Source organism: Aethalodelphis obliquidens, unplaced genomic scaffold, assembly GCF_003676395.1.
Source record: "Aethalodelphis obliquidens isolate GAN/ISIS:26980383/991018 unplaced genomic scaffold, ASM367639v1 scaffold84, whole genome shotgun sequence".
In the NCBI taxonomy this organism is placed as follows: Eukaryota; Metazoa; Chordata; class Mammalia; order Artiodactyla; family Delphinidae; genus Aethalodelphis; species Aethalodelphis obliquidens.
The window spans coordinates 6,265,854-6,284,171 of NW_020838028.1; the positions used below are offsets into that span (position 1 = coordinate 6,265,854).

The 18,318-nt window shown below is 33.9% G+C and overlaps 1 protein-coding gene across 1 annotated transcript in view; it reads right to left on the reverse strand.

Moving 5' to 3' along the window:
- Nucleotides 1-18,318, reverse strand: part of MUC19 (mucin 19, oligomeric) — a 68,783-nt gene that overhangs the window by 20,056 nt on the left and 30,409 nt on the right. Inside the window, 18 exon segments of the mRNA XM_027093518.1 lie at nt 318-359; nt 2,172-2,203; nt 2,883-3,024; nt 4,668-4,793; nt 5,803-5,959; nt 6,621-6,860; nt 7,451-7,645; nt 7,740-7,844; nt 8,878-9,016; nt 9,327-9,478; nt 9,717-9,817; nt 9,911-9,963; nt 12,037-12,283; nt 14,382-14,508; nt 14,945-15,039; nt 16,961-17,110; nt 17,818-17,955; nt 18,132-18,216. Of these exon segments, the coding sequence (XP_026949319.1) occupies nt 318-359; nt 2,172-2,203; nt 2,883-3,024; nt 4,668-4,793; nt 5,803-5,959; nt 6,621-6,860; nt 7,451-7,645; nt 7,740-7,844; nt 8,878-9,016; nt 9,327-9,478; nt 9,717-9,817; nt 9,911-9,963; nt 12,037-12,283; nt 14,382-14,508; nt 14,945-15,039; nt 16,961-17,110; nt 17,818-17,955; nt 18,132-18,216 (2,326 nt within the window).

An 18,318-nucleotide genomic window follows, 5' to 3' on the forward strand; every position in this document is an offset into this window, starting at 1 on the left:
TTAAAGTTAAAATTCCTTGGTGTCAGTTGAAAAGAAAATATAAATTATTTTCAAAGAATTTAGCATAGAATTTTCTTCTGTAGCCACTTTCTTCCAAATTAGTAATATGTAGAATGTTATTTTTAGGACACATGATCTCTGAATAGGGAAGAGGTTCTTCACCAATATCACAGTTGGGATGTAGACCCTGCTATTTGGCATTTAGAAAATAAATAAATAGAGAATGACAAAATTGAGAAAAGGGCCAAATGCCTGAGTTGCAAATTCACTTTGATGCTTATTTAGAAGCTAAAAAACAAATAAGCCTTTTTTTTTACCTGCTTCAGCGCTTAGTATGGAGGTAGCTGTTGTAGTAGAAACTGTTTAGGGAAGAAAATATTTATGAAAATAAATTACTTAAATAATTTTGCTGGAAAATTTAGTTCAAGAAACTAGTTGCCATAAACTTAATAAAAGTTTCTGAAGTTGTATGCAGAGGTTAATTAACAAAACAATCTTTCATTAAATCAATATGAATACCACTGTATACTTACTGTATGCCCGACAAAAATAACTATTTTCTGTTATTACCACTTAACCAAAATCTCACAGGAACTTTATAAAACAGGGCCAAGACAAACCCTGACATGTGATACCTTAGCTTTAGGAAAGTAACCAATGATAACTAAAATAAATAACACTTCACTGATGACCACATACTAAATACGTTACCAAAACCTAAGGTTTCCAATTTACTATACTATCTCTTAATTGACACCACCTCCAAATAATGATCAACAGGAAATAAATTCTATCCCTGAATCATACAAGACAGGAATGTGTAAGTGTACTGTAGCAACTCTAAGTACACTTATATCACCAAAGTATTACAAGTTCCAAACCCAAAGTTAAACTGCATTTTGCCCAATACGCTCTTGAATGGACATAACTGAAATACTTGCAACAAATTATAGCTTGCAACAAATACATGAGTTAAGAAAAATAAATTAACTTTTATTTCTATGTTTTCAAGTCATCTCCCAGTATAATCATGATTTCAAAATATTTACTTCACAGGAGATCACATTTACTTCTTTTTCATTCCACTTGTTCCAATTATCATCTAAAAATATCAAGCTTTGGATGATTATATTTAACTAATAAGCATACAATACCTATTGTACGTTCTAATCATATTTCTAACTTAAATCACAGGAGTATAATGAAATAATATTTTGACATATTTTCTAGCAACTGTTAATTTTATTTGTTTGTTTGTTTTCTTTGAGGTACGCGGGCCTCTCACTGTTGTTGCCTCTCCCGTTGCGGAGCACAGGCTCCGGACACGCAGGCTCAGCAGCCACGGCTCACGGGCCCAGCCGCTCTGCAGCATGTGGGATCTTCCCGGACTGGAGCACGAACCCGTGTCCCCTGCATCAGCAGGCAGACTCTCAACCACTACACCACCAGGGAAGCCCAATAACTGTTAATTTTAATTTGAAATTTTATATCAGCATATTTACCAGCATATCTTTTGCTGGCACAGATTCATGTGAAACTATAAATGATTATCCATAAAAAGACATCAGAAATACACATTTAAACCATAATGATGATTTTACCTGTAAATGTTGAATTTGTAGGAGCAGTTTCTGAAATAATCATAAATTACTATTATTGACAGGAATGAAAAATTGTGAAAAGAAAATCTAAAACTCAAGTTGCCTATGAGTTATCTGGCCTTTTTTATTTCACTTCTTGCAATTTCAAATGCAAAACAGGAGTCGTTTATATATTCTTTGGAAGCTTATTGAAATTTCTTTTAAGATATATGTTGCACATGAGTAATCCTTCAAGTATTGAATTCTATCTATATAATCCTCACCTTCCACTCCATCCCTTTATTAAATTATTTTAGTTGATGTCTCACTCCCTTAATTCCCAGAACCTACAGACAGGCAGGAGTGTGGCAGGAGAATTGCCCCATCTACCAGTGGTTCGAAGTGCCTTGACAGCATTGGTTTTGAACTGACTCAATATGAACAAATACCCTGAAACGGAATAGTCTCAATCCACTGAGAAGCAGTCTAAAGCATTAAGTACTTACTCCTTTGCTGTTGATGATATGAAAAGATTCCAAACCCTTTACCTCATCTTTCCTAAATTGATTAGAGTAAAACATAGTGACTCACCACTGCACTCCAACTCTCCTGCGATGCAATAGCTGAAAGTTAAATTATAAACAAAAAATAAACAATCAAAATAAAAAACAAGAATTAGGTTGAAATTTTTAGCTCCTAATTACATACATCTCCCAAATTTAAAATAACAAATTGTCTAACCGTGAAAATCAAAACAGAACCAAATAAGAGAACAGTAAATAACTGTTTCCCCAAGAGCATGCTGTGGATTCAAACTTTTTTTTTGTATTTTTCATGTACTGTTTCCTAATCTTTTCACTGAGGAGTTCTTGGGACCTAAAGGAATGTTTGGAGTCAAGCTGTAAAGTTAGTTCTTAAATTTTAAGTTTCAAACATGACTTTTTTTTGATGGCCATGCCGCTCTAGTACAGACCTCCCTTCTTTACTTCCATGTCACTGTCTGAAAGCCTATAAACATGATCTTACATTTATGGAATGAAAACTTTCTTTTTACCCAAAAGTACATAGTGACATTTTCTGTTCTGTCTTATGCACTAAGTATAAGATTTAACAAACCATTTGTTGATATGTGGATTTACTGAAAACACAAAATAACCAACATAAGTGATATAAAACTGAACCTAAAGCTGACCTTCCCATTTAGAAATAACAGTTAAAAAATATATTCACTGATTTTTTTTCTTAATTGTTTTCTAAATAAAAATGGAAGAACCAGAAATACTGGACAGTTAGAGAATTTACCATATTCTCCCACAGTTATCTTGGATCACTCCACCAGCAGGTATGATGTCATTATAGAAGCAGCTGCACTCAGACAAACTGACGCATTTCATGGTGTTCTCATCCAGGAAGGGAGCACTGTCTGGGCACTTAGCATAACAGCCTGTGTGTAAAAATGACCCGCAGTTCATCTCTATTTGCTGAAACTACATTGTACCTTTGTAAACTTACTTCAATGGTTCCATGAAATGAAGTAGATAATAGCAAAACAACAGCATACTCTTAGTGAAAAATATATAAAATTGAAACAGCCACTATGGAGAACAGTATGGAAGTTCCTTAAAAAACTAAGAATAGAACTACCATACGACCCAGCAATCCCACTACTGGGCATATACCCTGAGAAAACAATAATTCAAAAAGAGTCATGTACCACAAAGTTCATTGCAGCTCTATTTACAAGAGCCAGGACATGGAAGCAACCTAAGTATCCATTGACTGATGAATGGATAAAGAAGAGTGGCACATATATATAATGGAATATTACTCAGCCATATAAAGAAATGAAATTGAGTTATTTTTAGTGAGGTGGATGGACATAGAGTCTGTCATACAGTGAAGTAATTCAGAAAGAGAAAAACAAATACCATAAGCTAACACATATATATGGAATCTAAAAAAAAAAAAAATGGTTCTGAAGAACCTAGGGGTAGGACAGGAACAAAGACGCAGATGGAGAGAATGGACTTGAGGACACGTGGAGGGTGAAGTGTAAGCTGGGACAAAGTGAGAGAGTGGCATGGACATATATACAGTACCAGTTGTAACATAGATAGCTAGCGGGAAGCAGCTGCATAGCACAGGGAGATAAGTGAGGTGCTATGTGACCACCTAGAGGGGTGGGATAGGAAGGATGGGAGGGAGACACAAGAGGGAGGAGATATGGGGGTATATGTATATGTAGAGCTGATTCACTTTGTTATGCAGCAGAAACTAACACACCATTGTAAAGCAATTATACTCCAATAAAGATGTTAAATAAATAAATAAAGATGTTTTGTTAAGAAAAATAAATTGAACAGGATTCAGACCCTCTTGCAATGAATATAAACCTGAGAAATTAGAAATTTTGGCTGATTTAATTTTTTTCTAATATGTTTCCTAAAATATTTTAAATGATTTACTACTTTAATGACAGCACGCTGTTGAACATAATGCAAGACTTGGATAAATATGGGTCTTGAAATGTGAATGCCAATTCCAAATATCTACTTTCACAAGGGTAGACGAAGATAACAGAAATCATAATAAAATGGGCTGAAAATATCCCAAAGCCTGGGATTTAACACAGATGTGACTTTTGGAAAGTTTCTGTATCATCTTGTTTTCTTGTCACTTCATTCTTTTTCTCTAAGATATGTAATGCTAGGAATAAGGTAATTTTTAACTGTGAGATATAGTTAATTGGCCTCCATTCAAGTGAGACTATATTATATGTTGCATTCTGAAACTACATTCTCAACAAACTACCTTGTCTAATGAAATGTATAAAGATTGCCAATGCGATCAGATCGCTATGTTCTCCCTATCTCTCTCTCTCTCTCTCTCTCTCTCCTGTTAAATAGATAATTTATGTCTAGACAAAATATTTCTAATGTAGAAACATTAATATCATATTAAGATAAACAACTATTCATTAAATTACAAAATGTAAGATACTGAATTGTCAGTATCCTAAAATATTTTCGTTTTAAGGTATCAGTATAATTTGCGTTTCTTCATGGAAATTATTAAAATATGTCTTACCTTCTAAAACTGCAGAAAACTTCTGGCCAATTACTCTATCTTTGCATGTTTTTGCAGTCAGTGTACCACAAGGTTTATAATGCCAGCTGCATTCCCCAGGTGCATTATAATAATCACAGTAGACAGCTATGATTGAATTATATCAAATTACTTGCATTCATTACATGACAATTTTCACCTTTCATTTTCCAAAGCATTTTTATAAGAGTTTTTGAATGAAACTATCAATAAACAGAACTAAAGTATATCCTTCTGTCTTATCAAGTCCCTTTGTCTTTATCTAAATTGCCATATGAGCAAAAACAGCTTACAAAAAAAGGAGGGAAAGCATATAGAATCAAAATAGCACTTTTCTTTGACATCTCACAATAAGATTGGTTTGAGGTGGAAGAGTAAATATTAATTTTCCCATTTTTTAGCTATTTTAGGTCATAGTCTATATTCATGGTTTTAATGTCTAAGCTTAAGTGAGAAAAATAAATCTCCAGGGAAATTAAGCTTCTTTAATATGTAAATAACAGTTCCCAAATGAGGCAACTAAAGATTTCAATATAATATATAAAGCTGTACATAATAAACTAAATAAAATGAGGATTCAATTTCAACATTTCTCATTTGACACATTATCTCTTATCATACCTTCCTTTGGAAGGAAATGTGTTGACTAATTTCTACTAAAGTTACCACATTCCACACATAACAAAATTCAGTTTATATTCATTTAACAGTTTATCTTGACTAGAATTCTGTAGAACTTTTCAAGATGATGTGTGAGGACTTCACCCAAAAGTGATATATGAGGTAAATATTTAAGAATATATAACTATACCAAGATAGGTAAACAGTTCATTGTTCATTTAAGTATGAATAAGAAATATTTTCCATCAATATTCAATTTTCCCCTGTGAACAGAAGAACTTTTGAAACTAAAAAAGTTGAATTTGATGTACTGTGCCAGGTGCTATACTTTTTTAAATAGGTATTTTTTTTCAATCATAAACAAACATTAACATGTGTTTAAACCTGTCTATGCCCAAGAATATGTATTTTATAGAAAATATGAGGAGAAGAATGGTTGTCTAACAAAACAATTCTGTCTGATTACGTTTTAAAGAACAACAACATATGGACTTACGACAGAGATCTGGTTTCCTCCATGTAACACATACGCCAACCGCACTGCATGCTTCTGCATACATCGCCACAGCTGTGCAGAATCCCAGGTACTTCCCCTCCATGTCACATGCACAAGCTTCTTCAACACAGGCATCATAGTACGTACTGGGGTCCACCTAGGAAGACCATGTTAAAGCAAAAATAGAAATGAGATTTTCTTTTCTGATAAACAAGGAAAATAAGAAAACAATGAACAGACTGGGGAAACAATATAACCACACCTGAAAGAGTTAAGCAATCTTGGTTATTCTTTAGCTGTTACTACTAACAAACACTTGTAGCCTTGTCCTTCACAAGGCTAGTTACTCTCTGACTCCATATGAACTACCCTTTGCACCTGGCATTTCTTCTCCCCTGCACTCCCTTGTAGCACTATTCATTTCAGAAAGAAGGTCACAGGCAATAACTTCAGGGACACCAGACCGGGTTGCTGAGCCACCTGACACCAGCTTTGGCCATGAATTTGCAGAAAAAAAGACATGCAAGACCTTAATTACTTTGAGCCTTATCGCCTACCCCAGACCATGAGCCCCAGGCTATATAATCTTTCCCTGTTCCCCAGGGAAGGGGAGCACAGTTCTTGAGGCACTAGCCTGCTGTGTTTTCCCCTTTGCCAGGCAAAGATTAAAGCCATTTTTCTCATTGCTCCAAAACTCTTGTCTCTATATTTCTTTTCACCATCGGTGCACAGAAAGCCAAGATTTTTGGCATCAAGCACAGCACCTGAGTACCTGAGAGCAAAACCCGTGCCTGTCATTGCTCTCAGAGCCCCACTACCTTATTGTGGCAGTCTCTGAAGGTGCTGTCCCGGATGATCTCACATTTCCGCACAGCCCAAGCTTTACAGTATGGGTTTGAGTCACATGGGAAGGTTTGAGCTACTGTGTCTGAACATTCTTGACTTGTTTTCCAACTATTTCCAAATTCCAGTGCTCCAGCAGCTACTGATGAGTATCTCGTTGTGAAATCATCCTTAAGATCGCCATTGTTATTTCCGCAAAGACCACACACTTTGCCCTATATAGATCAGAAAGGGAACTTTAAAAGTGAGTTATGCTAGAGATATAGAGAGAGATAGATAGGTATGGATAGATAGACATATGATAGAGATATTAAGATTGTGTATATTATAAATCTATTTTAAATTCCAAATTTTGAATGGAAACCAGAATCTGTGGATAAGATTCTGCTCCCATTTAATCCAAGATATCCTATATTTCAGTATTGACCAAGATAAATGCCTTAAGAATTTAAAAATAATTATATTCAGTAGCTTCAAATCATACAGGAGTATACTCTTAGGTTCTTAGAATATTTGTTCCAAGGATTACATTAATTCTATCTATACACCAAGCAACCACATATGGCTAAACTAGAATGCTTCAGGTTTATTGCATTTATTTTTCACCAAATTCTATCATCTTTGATTACATTTAATACTTCACGTAAGGTTGAATAGATGTGGAACCTTGTTCTATAACAAAGACTACCATTCTCCCACTTTCCACATTTGAATATGTCTCTAATCTTCAGCAGCAAAAATGATTTTGCTTCTATTGTTATTTGCTTCTGTTATATTATTATATATATGAATGTGATATACATACATTCCAGCGTGGATCCAATAACACAGAAATTCTTGTATTTTTGTCCCAAATTATGGTTATTCCACTTAAAATTTTCAAAATCAAGTACAGGCCAACAGTATGAACAGAGTATGATTTTCCACTGAGTTCACATTCCTTACTTTCCGTAGTTTTGACTGCTGTGATTTTACCATCTTGCAAGACAATATTCTGATCCTATAAATGAAAAGATAGACTTACAAAAACATTAGTTTTATTTGGTGGTGCATAATCTGAGAGAAAAAGAAAGTAAAGAGAAACAGTACTGTACCTGAAGAGCAACTATAATTTTTCTTGAGCATGTAAGCCCATCTTCACAACACGGGACGCTTTCAGTTAAAATACGGAATGTGCCATTTTCACGACCACAATAATCCTTTAAAAATTAAATGTTAATAATAGTTTATTTATATCAGGGACATGGAACTCAATTACAATGTTTGTATCAGACAAACATTTCTTAGACAGTGACCCCTTATAATCAATAAATTACCATATGTTTTGTTATGGAATTTCCAAAAGACAGTGGTGTAACTGTGTTATGGGTCTGTAGCCTTTGCTGAGTCCAAACTAGTTAACTTGTTTTGACTGAGTCCTTTTCCCATTACCTCTACACAAGTTTAGAATTATACCATAGATGTATATATATTTAAATTGTGTAAGTCTTAGATTTATTTCTAGGCTCTGCAAATAGCTAGATAAGATGTGGGGGCTTTTTCCTCAGTGATTTATATGAAATTTGATATTCAATCAAAACTAATGCAAAACAATCCAAACTTCACCCATTACATGTTACTTAGGAAGCAGTTTAGGTGTATGGAACAAGCATGAACTCCAGAATCAGACAGATCTAGGTTGAATATAGCATTTTCTGCTTAGTAATTCATGTTGCTTAACCTCTCTAACCCTCAATTTCTTCATCTCCATCACAGGAATAATAATATAAGCCTTTTATATTTTAAATGATTGAATGTAATAAAATATATAAATTCGCTTTGCAAAAAGCACTCAAGAAAATGTAACTGTTATTGCTAATAGTGCTGTTGTTAAAATAATGACACCTAACATTTATTGAGCATTTAGTATGTGCGCCAATATTTTCTCTACTTTGGTTTCAAGTAGGGGCTATTTCCATCCCCATTTTATAGCTGAGGAAACTGAGACACAGAGAGATTAAGGAATGTGCCCAAAGTAAGTCATACATCTGAGAAATGGCAGAGCCAGGAGTGAAATCTAGGTCTACTGCCTCCAGACTCATTTTTACATTATGTTACATTTTACTGCCTTTGAGAAACATATAAGGGGTCATTTTTTTTTAATTTCACATTTTGAGAATAAAATACTCCAGAATTCATCTACAAATAAATAATAAGTAAAGAAAAATTGTGATAAAATACACTTGCAATTACCTCAATAAATGAATACTGGCAGAGACCATCAAAGCTGTAACTTTTTCCATCAAAAGATCTAACATGACCTTCCCCATAGATATGGCAGGTGGTTTGACATTCATTTTGTGTACAGTTCCAAGATCCTTTTATGCAAGTACTAAAAGAGAGCAATGATACAGTGTGGTAATTATATTACATCAAGATTCATATACTCATATTGTTTTTGTAAAGAAGCACAAAACAATGTTTCATATTGGTTTAAATTTTGCAGTTTCTTCATTATCTGATGTTCATCGTACATAATGCTATGTAAAATTTCTATTTTAAAGATAGCTTTTTTTCTAACTACATTTGACCATTATTTTTCAAAATATCCCAGAGTATGACTTCTTTCCCATAAAAATCAGAGCAGATTGTCCACTTTCAAATATCCAAAACAAATAAAGTAGTAATCTTTTATTATGCACCATTTGTTGCAGCCAACCGAGGTGACACTTCCTTGGTCATACTCTTGTCCACCAAAAGAACATGGGCAGTCATCAGGGAAGACACAGTTCCCTTTAGAATTTCGAACCATTCCTACAGGACAGTAGCATCCACGCTTGCAAGGCAAGTTCTCCTACAGAAATAAATATAAAATATACACCATGGGGCACTAGTCTAAATACATCACATTATCAGTTTTAATTGACAATGCAGAAATATACCAAATATACATTTAGAGTCAAAATTTGACAAATCAAAATGACACACAGAAAATAATATGACCTTCTAATTACTTTTCATTGATGTTTTAATTTCCTTCTTCACTGAAACAAAAGTTTTAAAAAACTAAACTCTACTGCCATGTTACTTACTTCAAAATTAGGTATGTTCCGAGTGCTACAGGTACTGTCAACTCTTCTCTGTGCCTTAGGATTCCTACAGTCAACATATTCAGCCCCTCTAGAACAATTCTCTGTGGAACAAGGGAAGCTGTTAATCAAGGGCCCCTTGATCTGCTTATTTTAACCAAAGTAGATATCTTAAGCATCATGATTTCAAAACTTACGTAGTGTTAAATCAATGGGAGTCTGGCAAAGAAGAATTCCATCTCGACATATGCTGGAAATAAAAGAAAATGATACTTTTTTTTTTTAGGCTGTGCCGTGCAGCATGAGGAATCTTATTTCCCCAACCAGGGATCGAACCTGTGCCCCCTGCATTGAGAGAACAGAGTCTTAACCACTGGACCGCCAAGGAAGTCCTGGAAATGATGCATTTAAATAAAATTCCAATGACAGCTTCTTAATACACTGTTACAGCAACTTTAACCTCTCATTCATAAACCACCTGTTTTATCACAAATAATAAGACCAATGAGACACAGTCCCCCAGAAGATGCATAAAATGTACCAAATTATAAGATATAATCCTGTATGTATTATAGAAATGTACAAGCAAGGTTCTTATGGACATACAGAAAACTTCATGGAAAAGATGGCTTGATCTTGATGAATGAGTAAGATTCAACAGATATTGCTGATAAGATGTAAAATGTGACAAAGGAAAGAACAAGGTACGTTCCAATGACTTGTTTGATAGAAGGCAGGATACATTACAGGGAGAAGTACTGGAAGTAAGTTACGGCCAGATTTCAGTTAGTCTCACATGCAAGTTTGTTTCTATTCTTTTTTTTTTTTTTTTTTTCGCGGTACGCGGGCCTCTCACTGTTGTGGCCTCTCCCATTGCGTAGCACAGGCTCCGGACACGCAGGCTCAGCGGCCATGGCTTACGGGCCCAGCCACTCCGCGGCATGTGGGATCTTCCCGGACCGGGGCACGAACCCGTGTCCCCAGCATCAGCAGGTGGACTCTCAACCACTGCACCACCAGGGAAGCCCTGTTTCTATTCTTTAAGCAACTGTCACCATAACAAAAGTGTTTGAGCAGCTAAGTGACACAGTCAGAATAGTGCTATAGATTTGATATTCTATTGGTAGTACAAGAAACTTGAGACAGAGACAGAGAGAGACAGGGCAAAGAACAGCCAAGTTAGCTCTCACAGTAGTGCCAATAAGAGGTCTTAGAGGTCTGAAAGAGGATAATGATGAAGGCAACCATAATTTGGAGGTGCTGGCCTAAGTTTTATTAAAAAGGTAATGTACGGATTCCCCAGCATCTGTAGGGAATGTATCATTACCAAACCCCAACCAAATGTTTTACATATTTGATGGAAAAGAGTTGATACACATCCTTTCCTTTAAAATGACCAAGAAAAATTATTCATTGCTAAGTGATATCTTTATGGAACTAAAGAAAAGAGAGAAGGTGCATCCAAAGTTTTTTTGGAACAACTGCTTCAATTTTGCAGTTATGTTTTTAAGAATTGCTATTTATGTGTATCGAATTAGAAATGTGGGTAGACTACTTTGCCCAGACTGCAGAAATCACAACCTTCTTATCCATTACAAAAAGTTACAATTCTTCAGCACCTCCTACTTCCCAGGAACAAAGTTCAAACTCTTGAGTATGCCCTGGTCACTGCCTTCTTTTCCAGCGTAATCCTGTGCAGCAACAACCTGCATGTGCAATACTTTTTCAAACATTTCCTACATCAGTTCATTCTATTTACTCCACTAGAAGTCACTCTTCACAACCCAATTTTGTCTGGAAGATTCATCCCTTAGGAAAACTGAAATGCTGGTCTCCTCTGAGAAGTTTTTTATCTCCTGCAGTAGCAACTGGCCCTTTTTGGTACCATATGATAGTATACAAACCTCCTTGCAATATCTGAGTCCAAGACAATGCTCACTCATCTTTGTAACTCCAGGGCTCAGCACAAAGCATGGCACACAGTAGATATTTATTGAATAACTCTTTGTTGAATGACAAATGCTGAGAGACAACTAGGAAACATTGAATATAAAATCATTTTGCATTGTCTGTATGTAGTAGCTTCTAGAATATTTTTTCTACTGTCATTTAAAACCAAACAAGAGTGGGATAAATCAGCGATGGCCATTACGGTGTAGTGAACACTCCAGGTAAAAGAGGTAATATCAAACTTTAATAAGAAATACAAAATTTTAAATATGATAGGTCTAAAGAAGACTTCATACTAGCAAAAGACTATTTCTCTGAAAAGCACAATCCCTTGATTTCAAAGTCATAACAAGTATATTTGTAATTTCCATACCATTTATTGTCATCAATATGGATGAGTTTGCCTGGTTGTATGACCTCGTCATTTATGTAGCAGTCACACTGAGATTTTGGAACACAATTTCCTTCATTAGTCTGGTACATTCCATCAGGGCAAGTGCATCCATCAACTAGAACATCTTCCATATCGCAGCTCCTATCTCTCTCTGACAATGATCGGCAGGAACTATTGCAGGTTTTAACATTGTACCTGAAAACTAGGCCACTTGGACAAGATTGATCTGTTGGTATAGGGAAAAATAATCAACATGTAAATAAACAGGAAAATTAATAATCTTACCTCAAGTTGATGTTTATAGGTATTATAGTGAATTAATCATAATTGAGATTATGAATAATAGAGGAAAAGGTACCTGTCCTTTTTTCATTCTTTTTTTCTGTCATTATTGAGACACTACTATAATGTTTACACATTCTGCTGAGAATAAAGCCCATAAACAAGATAGGCAGTACACTGCTCTCCTGGAGCTTATATTCCTGGGGAAAGGACAATTGTGCTGCATGCTAAAAAAGCAAGATAGGAAGCTCTAAGTGTGTACAGCTGGGAACCTGCACTTAGTGAAAAGGAGGGGGTAGATGGACAGCATGAAGACAGCCTGGAGAAAGGTAATTCTATGTCTGGTAATTCTATGTCTAAATTACAAGAGAGGGAAATTCTTTCAAAAAGCAAGTAGAAGAATAGAAACTATAAGCCCAGAGACAAGTAGCCTTTAGAACCTGCACGACCCTTGTAAGCAGCTTGGTCTTTAGCCTAAAAGCAATGAATTGTCATTGACTTGTTTTAGACTGGAATGTCACATGATCAGGTTAGTTTTATTTGGTTTTACTTTAAAGATTATACTGATTTCTCTGCAGAAATTGGATTAGAGGGAACCAAGACTGGATATTAAAGGAGGTTATTGCAATCACCCAGAAGTAAAAGTGACAGCTTTTGAACTAGGTTGGTGGCAAAAGAGATGGAAAGATATGAATATATTTGAAAGAAATTTTGGAGGTGAACTTGGCAGAGCTTACTGATTAACTGGATATTGGCTATGCAGTATTAAGATTTATCTATAGAGATGTGTTTCTACAAAAGTTTTTCTTTTTTGTAAACAAAGTACTTCTCTGAAGTCGTATTTGAATAGTGCAATAAACAATTTTTTCCATTAAATGAAGGATTTATCAGCTTTCTAATAAGAATTTTTTTCATTTTTTCTTTACTGAGTACAGTTGATTTACAATATTGTATTAGTTTCAGTGTACAACACAGTGCTTCAAAATTTTTATAGATTATACTCTACTTTATATTTATCACAAAATATTTGATGCATTTCCTGTGCTATACAATATATACCTGTAGCTTATTTATTTTATACATAGTAAATTTGTACCTCTTAATCCTCTACCCCTATATTTTCCCTCCCCTTTCTCCACTGGTAACCACTAGTTTGTTCTCTATATCTGTGAGTCTATTTCTTTTTTGTTATATTCACTAGTTTGTTTTATTTTTCAGATTCCACATAAAAGTGATAACATCCAGGGCTTCCCTGGTGGCGCAGTGGTTGAGAGTCCGCCTGCCGATGCAGAGGACACGGGTTCGTGCCCTGGTCCGGGAAGATCCCACATGCCACGGAGCGGCTGAGTCCGTGAGCCATGGCCTCTGAGCCTGCGCGTCCAGAGCCTGTGCTCCGCAACGGGATAGGCCACAACAGTGAGAGGCCCGCGTACCGCCAAAAAAAAAAAAAAAGTGATAACATACAGTATTTTTCCTTCTCTTTCTGACTTTAGTGTAATAAATATTTTAAAACAAAATAAGATTTTTTTTCTGGCCACGTGGCAAGAGGGATCTTTGTTCCCTGACCAAGGATCCAGCCTGTGCCTCCTGCAATGGAAGTGCAGAGTCTTAACCACTGGACTGCCAGGGAAGTCCCCAAAGTAAGATTTTGTAAACATAGTAGTTGAGCCCTTAGCTTACTAATTTATTTTTTCAAAATAAGTTATTAATATTTGACTATGAGTTAAAAATGCATGTCAGAACATTATTTATATTTCAGCATACAAAAGTTGAACAGAAACATATATTTATATATAAATGCATATATATTCTGTTCTTGTTAAAATATGAATGTATTTAATCAAGATAGAAGAAATAAACCAAGAAGTAAATATGCAAGGATTGCAAAAAACATATTTTTTGAACAAACATAAAATCATCTTTGAAAGAACAAAGTACAGACTTGTAAATACACATGCTTAAAGTACACCTAGACACACACACTCACACACAACTGCTGTAAAATTGAGAAGAAAGTAGAGTTATCTAAAGCCTCTGCTTACCACAAAGCCCAGCCCTCCATCCTATCATGTAAGTTTCCTTCTCAGCACATGCTTTCACATAGTTGCCTAAAATCGTGCACAGGCAGTCTTGACTATTTTCACAAGTACAAGTATATTTTTTGCATTCCTTTAAAATAAGAAACAAATTTATATTACATTATGAAAATATTCAGAACAGGAAAACTGTGTATAACAAATCAGTTCATAACCACTCCTCTTCCCTGAAAAACGTATATCCTTGAAACTTTTGGAATTACTTCTTTTCAAAAATATACAAAATAGCAAATCAATTATTAAATGAGTTTTCCAAGAACTTAGAAAAGACAGAAAGAGAAAATTATTCAAGATTTTTCTCATTTCGGGTTATTTTCCAGTACCTCTTTTTGTTTTGAGTTGGTATATCTAACAATTGAATAAATTAGTATAATCCAATGTTAAATTTAAACATATATCTTAATCTACTGACAATGGCTGCTATTTGAACATTTTTAATATCTCATGCTTCTTTTAATATTATCAAAATATTTCTCAAAAAAAGCTGTTAATATCAGACCCTCACATACCTCTTGATATGGTTTAGGGTCCACAACTGAATGGCAGGAAGCAAAAGGCCCACTCAAATCAAGAAGAATTCCACAGTGCCTTTCAGCAAACCTTTCTGGAAGAAAATTAATGAACCACATATTAGATCAAAAATGTCATAATTTTCTGATTAAAAGAGAAAGTGTAAATTTTTAACTTTTGTCTTTATTAAAACAATTGTGTTTTTAAAGTGTTTTGCTATAATTTGTTATCACTATATACAAAAATAACATGATATAATCAGAAACTATTTAAACTTAGAGGCAAATGTTTATTAGCTTTGGACTTTTATATTAAATCAGTTAACATTTTCTGAGGGGCAGTTTCTATATAAAAATATGAATAAGGGAACCAGAGTATTTATTTACATACCTTTTAATTTAAAATACATATTTATGTCAAATTATGAAATGTTAGTACTGTCACCCAAGTAGGTCAGATCAGTGTTTCTGAAGGTCATACATTAGGACAACCAATATCAATAATTCAGATATGCTAATTTTATTTTTAACTGCTTAATTGATATTTGGTTGGTTTATAAATAACTAGTCTCAGATTAAATTAACAGAAGAGAAAATTCACAAAAATAGGATCGGAGTAGAAAATGTTTTGCTCAGTGATTTGCAGATTCTTAAGGATGATGACCATGACTAGGACAAACATTACTAAAATTTTTTTTAACTATTTGTTGATTGGCCTTTAAAAGTTACTGTCACCAGGAAGCAATAAAGGAAGATGACTGAACCTATTTAAAGGACATTGAGGCCAATTATGAAGCCAAACTTGCAACCAGGTTTCACTGTTTTTTTGTAAACATTATTAACATCTTATTAAAGTATAGTTTAATTTTCTGTATTTTATTTTATTAAGTTATATATAAAACACTGAAAATTGAGTCATTTACATATCTCTCAAAATTGTTAACATATAGTCTGCTTAACATAAATTGGCTTGGTTTCTATGAGATATATATGTTTTTTACCTGTGCTCATTTTTTCATTGCAACACCACAAAACAAAATAACAACAATTAAAACCATGAAATATGTATTACCATGTTGATGTTAATGCATTTACCAGCTCATCTTTTAAATCAAAACAAATAGATGAAACTTTCAAAAGGAATCGCTTTAGTAATTTTTAAATATTATTAAAAACTGATCAGACATTTGTTTCAAATATGCAGATTAATTTAGAAATAACTAATTAACATATCATCATAATACATCTTAACTTACCTTCCATTGCATTCCATTACTTATGAAAGAAGCAACATAAAGTGAAGTATGTATTAAAATCAGCAATACTAGGGGAACAATCAGAGAAAGACTTGGACTCAAAACACTTGGATTACACCTTATTAAGAACACACTATCTAAACTCCATTATCACCATCTACATTAATGGAGATAATAACCTCATCTATGTCCTTCATGAATATTTGTGGAAATAAATTGAACTAATAGGTATGAAAGTATTTGGTAAGCTAAAACATGAGCTGAATCATACAAGTGTACAGTTTTCCCATTAAGATCTATATTTGGGGTTTGGCATACATGATGGCAATGGTTAGACCTGGATCTAACTATAGCTGCATCATTAAGTGTCTCAGCAGTTACGGTGAGTCTTGTTATTCAAAGAAATGATGACTTCTACAACTAAATAAAATAGGAATACTAATAAACTAAGTGATAGGTAAAGTCTCCTCTAACCCTATTATTCTATAACCATGGAGAAAACTGTATAAGGAGGAAAAGAGTAAGTACAGAAAAAGACAGCTGTGTCTTTTCCTCCCTGCATTCCCCAATGAGACATGTTTTCTAAGAGTGTCATCAACCAGCCCGATTGTTTCTCCACTGTTCCCTCTAAAACTGGGACAGTACAACAAATGCTAGCTGAAACCAGGATTATCTGGTAGTCTCATATTATTACCAGAATAAGTTTATAATTCCAGTACCAAATATCTAATTACGGAGTTTGATGTTCAATTAACATTACCTTTTTCTATACTGACGCATGAAGCAGTGTTTCCTTTGGGACAAGGCATCATTTCCCAAGAATTAGCAAATGCCTGAGATGTCTTCTCTAATATATTCTGACTTGACATGAAATCATCCTCTGCTCTGTTGTTGTAGGAACCACAGAGTCCTGTATAGAGCACAGAACAAATTTTAGCATTTTCTCATCTTCTTTCTGGATTCATATTCAGTTCTTTGCTCAAATCAAAACATGTATAAGCCACCTGAGAGTATTGTCTTTCTTATCTGGACCCTTCTGACCCATGAGTTACATTTTTTTTCTGTGTATAAATGTCACCTTCTTAAGCAAAAGTATATTGCAAACATTTAGACGGTTTTAAATGAGTAACTGTAGGATTTGCCATCGTTTCTTTGTTTTGTTTGATATTTGGACAGTATGTAAGAGCTGATTTCTATAACAGAAAAACTCATTAAAAGAAATGTAATCTACGAGCAGAAAGACAAGTTATAATAGCTTGTATTTGAAACTTGATTTTCAAAAGATTTATATGTATAATATTTTCATTTATTCTTCTACAAGTCAAAGCTTTAGTAATATATATTAGCAAAATGAAATAACAAAAATTATCAAATCTCACTTAATAAATCCTTAATTTAAAACCTTAAAAATTTTAAATTGTTGAAAACCATTAGGAAATAGATTTTGTAATAAATAAAGCTGTCCTCACTGTATGTTAGAATTATTTTATTGCAATATGGAAGGAAAGATTAAGTAAAAATGCCTTATGGTCTAATGTCATTAATTGAGACAACTGAAAATTACACTAGATGGTTACAAGAGCACCTTGGAAATAAAAACATATCTAGACGACTTACCTACGGTGTCTGTGAATTGGTTGGGTGGCATGGAAACATATAATTGCATCACAGGAACAATTTGTATTTGCAGTTTTCCATGAAAGTATGTTTCTGCTTGAAGGTATGAGGAAGATGCATTGGAGATCTGTATTTTTTCTGTTAAAGTAATAATTTATATTAATAGCAACAATTGACATATTAAACAGTTTTTGATTTCTTAAAATGCTTTTATACTTGAATAGATTTTAAAAAGCAGAAACATTTAATATCCTTAAAGATTGAATAAATTAATGCATTTTATATTTATTTTAAAATGTTATTATTAAACTTACCTGAATAATAATAACCTTGATTTCTAATCTTGTCATTTGTGACTGTTCCATCTCTATTGAATATGTACTTTTCAACTGGAACAAACTAATATTTAAAACACATTGTTAGTTCATATTAATTTACAATATTAATTCATTTTAGTGTAATATATGAACCTGAAATTTTTTTCCATAAAAGTTTAATTGT